An 11,689-nucleotide genomic window follows, 5' to 3' on the forward strand; every position below is an offset into this window, starting at 1 on the left:
CTGTGTAGTGGGTTGATCCACTACTCAGGAAGAGGCTATTCTAGAGTACGTTCTGTCTTATCTTCGAAACGTCAGGTTAGAATAGAGACAGCTGATGAAGGAATATTCCAAGTGGCTTTCCGTTTTCCTATGTGTTCGTTCCGTTGTCTGTAGTTCATTGTTCTAACGTCCTGTACCCTGATATGCATATATATACACATGTAGATGTAAGTATGTACATATATGTGTGTATACATGTATATATATTGTTTGTATTATATGTATATATATATATATATATATATAGAGAGAGAGAGAGAGAGAGAACGTGTGTGTGTGCTCTTGTAAGTGAGCATTACTGCTATATAAATGATGTAGTTCATTTCCAGTCTTCCAGAGAGAGCATGATGTTTGGCTATGTGAAATTTTTTATCTTTCTTGGAAACATGCAAGCATGGAAAAGTGGATGATGAGGATGAAGATGAAGTGTGGAATGAAAACATGAAAGTGAAAATGAAATGGTAATTGCAAATCAAACTTCTATATTCCCTACCAAACAAATAAAAAAACTCATACTTACCAGGTTATCTATCTGTTCCTGTTTGAATAGTTCTATATGGTGCTTGAACTGATTGTTCTGTTGTAACATGTACATATTCTCTTCCTTTTCATTTAGCTAGAGTTAATAAGAACATTTATCATTCTGCCTAGACAAGACTATGTACAATTTATTTAAGGAAATTCCTAGAATGCAAAAATCACATTTAAGACATTATCACTGTAACTAAGAACTGTTAAAAGGTATTCCTAATCACCTTAATCATTTGATCATTAAGTTAAGACTGATTAAAAGAATATATTTGTATATATGTTTTGTATGCAAACAAATGGATAGAGGTATGGTTGTTTGGTAAGAAGTTTGTTTTCTAACCACATGGTTCTGAGTTTAGTCCCACTAGGTGGCACCTTGGGCATGTGTCGTCTACTATAGCCTCAGTCCAACCAAAACCTTGTGGGTGGATTTGGTAGATGGAAACTGAAAGGAGCCCATTGTATATGTATGTGTGTGTGTCTTTGTGTTTGTCCCCAACCACTGCTTGATAACCTGTGTTGATGTGTTTATGTCCTCATAACTTAGCAGTTTGGCAAAAGAGTCCAATAGAATGAGTACCAGGCTTTACAAAAAAAATAATAAGTACTGGGGTTGGTTTGTTTGACTAAAAAATTCTTCAAGACAGTGTCCCAGCATGGCCACAGTCTGAAACAAGTAAAATATAAAATATGTAGCATGTACATCAGGTTATATTCGTGGCATATAGGTCAACAAATTGGCAGTTTATTTTTGCCAACAGCTATGTCAACACCACACAAGTTGGCATAAACAGACATGCCTATATCCTATATGATTACCTTTTAGATTAAATCATATGCTCAGATACGCAGACATTAAGAGAAATTCTTGTGTCATCACTTTTGGAGCAGTCTATTAGAGTGCCTACTTTATCAACAGATGTGACTATCAACACTTCCTGGACTGATCAACTAATCCACTGACTTCATCAAAAGATGTGCTGATGTCATCATCATTTAGAAATGATTGTCAGACTTTACAAGCACTACACCAGTCTATCATCACACTAATATTTCTACCAAGCATCAATAATACTCCTGTTACTTCATCAGTGGTCATGAAAACTAGATTGGGATGATCAGTACACTAGCCAGCTGGATTCTGTTGTGTGCAGTGGAAACATTCACCATTTCAAAAGCAGGTATTGATTTCTTTTCTTTTTTGTGGACAGTAATCTAAGAGGTAACTAATACAGTAAATACTGCATGTTGTTATAATCATGGGAGTCCAGTGCTTCAAAAAGTAGATTCACAAATTGGCAGTTTGCTTTTCTCAATAACTGTCAAACAATAAAAACTTGGCATCAATAGGCTTTATTATAACATTAACTTTCAGGTCAATCAAGTGGCACAATAGCCATTCATCAATCCAGATACACTAGCAGCAGCAAAGATCTCCATGTCATCACCTTCTGGATTAATCAATTATTTCACTTACTTCATCAGCTGATGAAGTGCCATCACCATATAGACTAATGAACAACTTAAACGGATGCTATATTAACAGGCATCTCTGTCACACAGAGAGGTTTAACAAGTAGAGATTAACTACCTTCATGTTTTTATCAGCAATCATTTCCTAGTTTGACAAATAGAAAGGAAAACAAGCACAACTCTACAGCCACACAGAGAAACAATACAACAACCTGGGCCTTTTCATAGCCAAATTTCCACTAATGATACAGTATGTATATTTTCTTCCCACACTGTACATATATACAAAACATACGCACACACAGATGCATGCATGCACGCACACACACACACTTTACACACATGCATGCAAATGCATATACATATGTATATAATTTCTCCCCAAACATGGAGAACACTGTGTTCATCTTCATCTTAGTAACATTCTTTCAAGTTTATTTCTGACATTCATTCTTTCTGTATTATTTCGGTGAATTGTTTTCTTGAGGTCACAATAGAAGCTTCCTATCATATATACTATTTATAATGACTAGAACAGCTTGTCATAGCTACAGAAGTTTATTAACCAGTAGAGAATGTAAATAAATCCCTGCAGTTTTGTTCACCATGCACTGAATGTATATTTTTCTACAGCACATAATAAATGATAAAATATGAACACAACCCAGTACTCATTTTTCTTACTGCACGCTGTTTATTGATATCCAAACCCAGATATAATATATTGGGGTAGCAAGAAAGTAATTTCAGTTTTTTAGTGTGAAATAAAAGTCATTTTTTCATACAAAGAATGAACTTTAATCAATTATATATTTTCCATTTTGTTTGATGACCTTTTGCCATCTTTCTGGCAACTTCATGATTCCACGCTCATAGAACTTCTGATCCTTATCAGCCAAACACTGAAGCAAGTGCGATTTCAGGTCATCATTATTATTGAAAGTTTTACCATTCAAAGAATTTTGCAAACTTCAAAATAAATGGCCCTGATGGTGCAAGGTCAGAGCTATATGGTGGATGTGACATCACTTCCCAACCAAACAATAATACTTTTTCACAAGTTAGCAAAGATATGTGTGGTCTATCGTTGTCATGGTGGAACACAATTCCTTTACAGCTTGCCAGTTCTGGCCATTTTTGTTTAATCGCTTCCTCCAGTTTCATTAGTTGTTGACAGTAAACATCTCAATTGATATTTGGTTCCTTGGAAGCAACTCAAAATACACAACACCCATGTAATCCCACCAAATTGACAGCATGACCTTTTTTTGAAGCAATTCAGCTTTCCATGTGGTTTGTGTTGGTTCATTACACTTGGACCATGATCGTTTTTGATTAATGTTTTTGTAGACAATCCATTTTTCATCACCAGTGATGATTCATTCCAAAAACAGGTTAATTTCATTGCATTTGAGATGCATATCGTAAATATTGATTCATTGTGTTAAGTGAATCCCTTTCAATTTATGTGGAACCCAAATATCAAGCTTCTTAAGTCCAAGACAGTTTAAGTGATTTTCAATTGCTGTGTGTGGTACAGTTAACCTCTCTGCAATCTTTCGCACAGTTATATGACAATCAGATTCAATTATGGCTTTGATTTGGTCAACATCAACTTTAGTAGGTCAAATAGAACAGCTTTTTTTGCCTTTATGGAAATAAAAAAGCAAAATATGGTGAAAATGTTTGTATTTGCACTCGATTTTAAAACTGACACTGAACTAACAACTGTAAACAAAATTGCGTGCAATTTGCTTCTAAAGTAAGTTAGAAGTAACGGCTATCAAATGTCAGAAGGAAAAAATCATAACATTGAAAAAAGTCATTCAAAAGCATTGTAACTCTATCAGTGAAAAACGAAATTACTTTCTTGCCAACCCAATAAAAATCTGTTTATAGAAACCTCCTTTTGAAGAAAACTTAATAATAATGATTTATAATACACAAAATTCTTACCTCTGCATTGAGTTGATTTTTGACTGAAGAACATTCTTTGACTAAAATGGATAATTCTTTCCTGAGAACAATTAATTGTTGTTTTAATAGTCTTGATTCTTCAGATGTTATTAGCTTTAATTCAACATTTGTTTTCTTTAGGCTTTCCACTTCTTTCATTAGGGAATTTATCTTCAATAAATAAAATGCAATCATTCATCCTCAAATATAAAAAGTAAAGGCCTCCTTTGGTCATGAATGACCATGGGATTGCACCTAGAAAGTCTGGAGCATGCTAGCTTTGAAATAGTAGTGAAATCTCCTTCTAATAATACACTAACATCATAAAAATGAAATGTTTCACTGGATAATGTAGTCTTAAGGACACTCTGAAACAATGATGGGTTGATCAGGATGATTACAGCTGGAATATCTTTGACCATTGGTCTGTTTTATGATTGAGCAGGTGCTCAACCATTATAAACACATATTGATCATCAGAAAATATTCCAACAGACTATTATTTTCAACAGTGGTACAGATAATTTGTTACCTGGTCTAACACCACCACTCGGTCCTTAGATCCCTTTAGCAGAGTCCACTCTGCTTTAAACATTTGGGTCAAGTCTCTGATCTGAAAATAATTTCTTCCTCGTTCTTTCCCTTGTGTTGTTTTTGGGATGACTAACCACTGAAAAGTGTACATTTGTATATGTGAGTAGACACATAAATGTGCAAGCATGTGTTTCTTCATCTACATAGCTATGTTATGTATGTGGTCTCTGTATCAGTTGCCAAAAGAGAAAAGCCTTATACACAGGTAAAAAATCAACCCAAACCCATCAAACTTGGTAGATAAAATATTAGTTTCAAATTTTTGGCACAAGACTAGCAATTCTGGGGGAGAGGTTAAGTCAATTACATCAACCCCAGTGCTCAACTGGTAGTTATTTTATTGATCCTGAAAGAATGAAAGGCAAAGTTGACTTCAGCAGAATTTGAACTCAGAACATAAAAATGAATGAAATGCTGCTAAGCATTTTGTTTGGCACACTAATAATTCTGCCAGTTTGTTGCCTTCTTGGTGGACAAAATATTAAATTTTTCAATTCTTTTATATACCTAAACAGTAACACTGGCAAAAATGGAAACGTAGAAATTGATGTCAAGACTAGACTTGGTACAGCAATGGCAGCCTTCCAATGATTAAGACTCATATGGTTCTGCTCTTCCATTCATCAAAATATTAGACTTTGTCTACATGCATCTATTGTCATTCCTACAGCATTGAAGGCAAATGAAATGTGGAAATAGATGGACAGGATTTGTAAAATGGTGAATGTTTTTCATTGCCAGTGCCTTAGAAGTATTCTGAAGCTAACCTAGCCTGACCACATCACAAACAATGAAATCATGAAAAGAGTTGGCCTAACTAAAGTGCAAGACACCAGCACAGCTAGATGAAGGAAGCTGCTTGACCATGTATTGCATTTAACATTGGAAAGACCAGCAAGGACAGCCATGAGGACAGTTAAAGAAGGAAGGAGAAAGAGAGGCAGGCTGACAAAGATATAGCAAGGGATTGTGCAGGAAGAATTGACTGAGATGGGTGTTACCTGGGAAGAGGGATGCAGATTGGTCCAGAATGGCACTGCTTAGAGAACCCACATCACTCAATGCTCTTTGAGCAAATGGAGATAATATTATCAACATAAGTGTCTTAACTACTTAATATTGCTTTCTTTTCTTCAAACTTGTACAAAAGAGAAATTCACTGTTGTTACATTTGTACAACAAAACTGAAATTGCATTATTAGAAACAGCCATTCTAACTACATTAGCAGCATTGGGAGTAATTATACATATTACAATAGACACAGGCATGGCACCTTGGACAAGTGTCTTCTGCTACAGCCTCAAGCCAACCAAAGCCTTGTGAGTGGATTTAGTTGACAGAAACTGAAAGAAGTCTGTCATGCATGTGTGTATATATCTGTGTGTGTTTTGGTGCTTGTGTTTCAGCAGTTCAGCAAACGCAACCAATAGAATAAGTACCAGGCTTAAAGAAATGTACAGAGGTCGATTTGTTTGACTGAAAATTCTTCAAGGCAGTGCCCCAGCATTACCACATTCTAATGACTGAAACAAGTAAAAGATAAATGATAATAATGATGATGATGGTAATGTTGATCAAATAAATGAATGAATGGAGAGATGAATGAATACTAACTGCCTTCATATAATTAGCTTGATTAAAGTTCCGATGCCAGATGTTGATTGACCTTAGTTTCAAAATTAACAAGTTGAGTTGGTAATTTTCAGCCTGTAGTTCATGTATTTCTTCTGCCTGTTGCAACTTCTTCTGCAATTCAGATTGACCTAGAAGCAGATTTATTGATGTCAACAAACAGAGCATCAAAATTTCAAGCAAAATACAAACATTATTTTTATGTTAAGAAATCAGATATAGTTAATAAAAAATATCTGTGATTTGGAATACTTGCAACTCTGTTTCAAATTGAATGAAAATAGTCTCATCAATATAAGATATGTGTGGTGGTGCATGGCTTAGTAGTTAGGGTGTTGAATTCATAATCGTGAGATTGTGGTTTCAATTCCTAGACCAGGTGGTACAATGTGTTCTTGAGCAAAAAACACTCCATCTCATGTTGCTCTGCAATCATCCAACACCTGTTCAGGCAATATCGATTTGATTGAGGGAGTGAGCTAATGTAAGGCACATACATCTGATCACTATAAAAACAAATCATTTGTGCAGGTTGTTTGGTAAAAAAGCTGAACACTCAAATGTCATCTTTGACGAGAGATGGGAAAGCGAAATCATGAAGGCACCTGTGCCCAGTGTTGCCTTTCTGGCACTTGTGCTCGCGGCATGTGTAAGGACTTTCGAGAGAGATCTTTGCCAGTGCCCCTGGACTGGCTCTTGTGTGGGTGGCACATAAAATACACCATTTGAGCGTGGATGTTGCCAGTACCGCCTGACTGGCCTTTGTACCGGGTTGGACGGTTTGACATGGAACTGGCCAGCTGGGAAGCTGTTCAAACACCGACTGTCTGTTGTAGCATAGTTTCTATGGCCAGACGTCTCTCCTAATGCCAACCACTTTAACTGAGTCTGCTGTCTGCTTTGTACATGCCACTGGCATGGGTGCATTTATGCAGCACTGGCATGGATGCTTTTGATGTGGCACTGGCACCCGGAAGGACAAGCCTGCATGTATAGAAGACAGCAATTTTACCTAGCTTGACATGTCTTATCAAGTACAGCAAATCACAATCCCTGGTTCCTTGTAATTTCCTCAGTGAGGTCCAGCATTCAAGGATCCTTTCTCACCAATTTGTTCCACGTCTTCCTGGATCTACCCCTTCCACAGGTTCCTTCCACAATTAGAGCTCAGCACATATTTACACAGCTGTCCTCATCCATGTGCATTACATGACCAAACCAGCACAGTCTTCTCTTTTGCACACAACATCTGATGCCTCTTATACCCAGTTTTCCTCTTAAATCATTTACACTCTGTCCTGCATGCATACTGACATTATCCATCCAGTGGAGCATGCTAGCTTCATTTGTATCGAGCCTCTGCAAGTCTTCTGTAGTCAAAGCCCATGTTTCACTGCCATGTAGCATAGCTGTATGTACACAAGCATCATACAATCTGCCTTTCACTCTGTGGGAGAGGCTCTTAGTTATCAAAAAAGGTAGAAGCTCTCTGAACTTTGTCCAGCCCATTCTTATTCTAACAACTTTCAGAACTTCCTCCACCACTGCTAACTAGGTCTCCTAGTTAGCAGTGATCACCCTCAGCAATTGAGGGATCTATTGTCTGTGCATTTTCAGTGCTTATTGTACCTGCACATTTGTCAAACACGAAGACTATATTTTCTGTTAACATTCCTGTGATACCGCTACATCACTTATGTGTCCAAAGCTTGCATTGGGTACAATGTATGGAGCTTCTCCCAACACCTTTCTTACATACTGAGCAGGGCCATCTCCCTGAAGAGACTTGTGATTTGTCTGTTTTCCTACTTACTAGGACTTTGGTTTTTGATAAACTAACCCTAAGGCCCATTGATTCCAGGTCTTGCTTCCACACCTAAAATTTCTTCTCTAGGTCAGGTAGTGATTCAGCTATAAGGACAAAGTCATCAGCGTAGAGGAATTCTCATACACTAAAGGACTCTGATACACTAAATTCATTGCTATACACAGTGCCAACTTTCATTTTACTGACGACATACCTACATGGCTTGTACAGCTCTCACCAACCACTCATTTATGTAGTCAATCTGGCTCGTGTGGCCACCAGACTAATAGGTTATCAGGTGATTGGCTGGCTTTCTGAAGTTGGTATTGCAGATCTTAGAAATTATGACAGAAGTCCAGTAGCCTTGTTCTCTCCTCATTACAAGAGCCAATTTCATGGTCACCATGTACAATGCATCAGTGTGGAAGCAAAGTCTAGAATCAAAGGGTCTCAGAGTTAATTTAGCAAAGACCAATGTCTTAGTAAATAGGAAAACAGAAAATTACTAATCCCTTCAGGGAGATAGCTGTGCTCAATATGTAGAAAAGGTGTAGGTAGAAATTATGTATGGTGTACCCAGTGCAAACTATTGACATATAAGAGGTGCAGTACTATCACAGGAAGGTTAACAGAAAAAGTAGTGTTTGCATGTGGCAGATGTATTGAACATCTATATTATGATGATGATAATTGTCAAGGAACAGGGATAACCATATTAACAATTGTATGGATATCCATACCAGTATCAAAAGTTATCAAATAGTCATTGAAATTCTCACTGCTTCCATTTGTTAAGCAGACATCCTCCTGACTGTGCAAAGACTTTTCAACAAAGCACAAGCAAAAGAGTTTTGAATGCAAGATTGTAGCTGTATCCAATGTTTATCTCTAGAAGCAAATAATTTCTAAGTTGATTTGAAAATGGATGATTAATCAGACATCTGAAATATAAAGATAATAATCTTGCCTTCTGGAAGGTGATATTTAAGTTTAATGTCTTCCATTTCTTCAACAACCTGTTTGCGAGTTGTGGTAATTATGTCCAATACTTCTTGAGTCAGGTCATTTCTAGTAAATGTTGGACATAGAAAACAAGAAATTCATGAAATAAAATTTGTTACATAAAAGTCCATAAGTCAGGAATAAAGATAAATTAGCTTTTAAGTTAAATTGGCAAACAAGCAATATTTAAACAAATTTATGCAGATTGTAACAAGTCAGTATCTATCATTACCAAGGAAACGTTTTTATCCTTTCAGTATTAATAAATTATGTTTATTATTGTAACTGGCCAGAGGTACTTGGATCAGACAGCCAACTGGTATCAAATTTATTAAATAGGTAGTTTGTGGCCTCAAAAACCAATTCTTCCCAAGCCATACCTAATCACCCATAATATGTAAACTTTTTCATTTGTGGTAAAAGTATAATTGAAAATGATAATGGTGGTGGTGGTGGTGATGACAACAACAACTTTTGATAAGGTACAAAGCTAGTTCATAAAAAATTGTGGGAACATAAAGCAAAGTACCTATTTCATTGATTCAAGCACAACAAAAAAAAAAAAAAGAAAAGTGTTTAGTTCAATTCCCTATTGTCCCCATTCTAATACTGATTCAACTACTATCTGAGACAGTCTAAAACATAAGATATTATATTCAATGCAAAACTTAGTTAAAGGATTAACTGATAAGAAAACACATTTTAAAGTACTGAAGAATGATTTATCTTAAAAAGGTGATTTTTATAACTTTAGCCCTTTGTTGAATATAATGCTTATTTATTCACATTGTTTTACCATTGAGATTTTGACAATGTGATAGTTTATTTTTAGAATTTTAGAATGATATTGTAGGTGCGGTGTGAGAGGGTGGATCTGACTTGTTTAAACATACAACAGGAAGAATATTTGAACTAGATATAGCCAGTTTAAATGCTAAAGAGCTAAACACTTGTAGCTGACATTTTACAATTGGTTGTTCCATCTAATTTCAACTACTTGGCTTTGAAATGAGAATAGTGTCTATTTTAGCTGATGTAAAATATAATCCTTGTAGCAAGGTTTAAGCCAATGGGATTTTTGTCCAAGTCATTAGCCATTTAAACATATACCTCAGTTCACATACATGACAATTATACAGTACCTGAATATATCAAACTTCTCTCTGAGTTGAATAGAGGCTGTAAAAAAATCTTCAATAAGTTTGCTGTATTCATATTTCACTTCATTTCGAATCTCTTTACTATTTTGTTTATTGCTTATATGAATTCCAGATATCTTCAAGTGAACAGCGGTTATTTCTGAAGTCAGAAAACAAAAGGAAGCATTTGGTTTTCAAAACCTAACATGCTATTTGGATTTTAACAAACTCATTGCTTTAGACATATTGGAAAGTGCAAAATTCCTCAATAGAAAGAGCCTGTACACTTGGTAGAGATAAGAATATAAACTAAAGTGGTAATTTGTCATACTTATTTTGTTCATGTAATTCTTCACTGTTTCACACATCTAACAATTAAATGGAACCTGAAAATATATATCAAACTGAAACTAAACTGCACCTTGAGCATTTCCATTTAATATTATTAGGGGTACTCAGAGTGGTGGATTTGCAGAATTGGTAGAGCATCAGACAAAATGCCTTGTAGTATTTAACTGTAGCCTTACACTTTCCAATTTTGAATTCTGACAAGGTCGACTTTCACCCTTCTAAAGTAGATAACTGTCAACTACTAAAGTTTATATAATTGTTCTCTTGTCACAAATTTATGAAAGGATAATAAAACATGTTAGGGAAGCATTTTTTCTTTTCTCTTTTTTTCCCCTTTTGCTGAGAAGTAGAGTGAAGTTTATGATTTAGCAAAACAAAGCACATTTTCAATGTAAATAAAATTCAAATTTCATATAACTTATGAGTTTGCGTACTACAATAGAAATCATAATTAGAAAACTATTTTAAATGCTATACACTAGCTGTTAAAATATAGTACAATCCAACAAATTAACTTCTTAGCCCTGACAAAAAAAAAACATCAGAATAGTGGTGGATGTCTTTTTCAAGGCTGTAAAATGAGAAAACCATATTAGACTTAAATAAAGTTGTACTTTATTTACATAATACATTAGGACTCTCTATACACCCATGCTTTGAAGAGAAAATTAATAAAACAATATTTAATAAATATTGTCAAGGTAAATGATATAACCAAAGTATAACTCACTCAATTTAAATTTGGAAAGTGTTTCTAAAGTTTTCTAACAAAGCCTAATTGTACATCATAAACTATCAAATGTTTTAAGAATAATTGTAAGTGCTCAAATAAAATATGTTAATAATTACTAATAATTACTAGTACTGTTGCAATTGTTATTATAATTAGAAAAGGCAGTGAGCTAGCAAGATCGTTAGCGCATCAGACAATGTGTTTTGTTGCATTTCTTCTGGCTTTATGTTCTGAGTTCAAATGTTGCCAAGGTTGAATTCGACTTTTCATCGTTTTAGATTCAATAAAATAAGTACCAGTTGAGCACTAGAGTAGATATATCAATTAGCTCCTTTACCCCAAAATTTTTGGCCTCGTGCTGATAATAGAAAAAATTATTATCATTATTATTATTATTATTATTATTATTATTATTATTATTATTATTACTA

At 35.1% G+C, this 11,689-nt stretch overlaps 2 protein-coding genes across 2 annotated transcripts in view; both read right to left on the minus strand.

Annotated features, from left to right (window-relative positions):
- LOC106870340 (coiled-coil domain-containing protein 162) overlaps nucleotides 1-10,329 on the minus strand; it is a 19,041-nt gene extending 8,712 nt beyond the window's left edge. Inside the window, exons 1-5 of the mRNA XM_014916372.2 lie at nucleotides 10,178-10,329; nucleotides 9,001-9,101; nucleotides 6,209-6,357; nucleotides 4,000-4,170; nucleotides 560-655 (exon numbers count right to left, since the gene is read on the minus strand). Of these exons, the coding sequence (XP_014771858.1) occupies nucleotides 560-655; nucleotides 4,000-4,170; nucleotides 6,209-6,357; nucleotides 9,001-9,037 (453 nt within the window). The 5' untranslated portion in view covers nucleotides 9,038-9,101; nucleotides 10,178-10,329. The remainder of the gene's footprint in view (nucleotides 1-559; nucleotides 656-3,999; nucleotides 4,171-6,208; nucleotides 6,358-9,000; nucleotides 9,102-10,177) is intronic.
- The window catches only part of LOC106870339 (uncharacterized), a 164,102-nt gene continuing 162,660 nt past the window's right edge, over nucleotides 10,248-11,689 (minus strand). Inside the window, exon 43 of the mRNA XM_052966375.1 lies at nucleotides 10,248-10,334. Within this exon, the coding sequence (XP_052822335.1) occupies nucleotides 10,329-10,334 (6 nt within the window). The 3' untranslated portion in view covers nucleotides 10,248-10,328. The remainder of the gene's footprint in view (nucleotides 10,335-11,689) is intronic.

This window comes from Octopus bimaculoides, chromosome 3, assembly GCF_001194135.2.
Source record: "Octopus bimaculoides isolate UCB-OBI-ISO-001 chromosome 3, ASM119413v2, whole genome shotgun sequence".
NCBI classification, from domain to species: domain Eukaryota; kingdom Metazoa; phylum Mollusca; class Cephalopoda; order Octopoda; family Octopodidae; genus Octopus; species Octopus bimaculoides.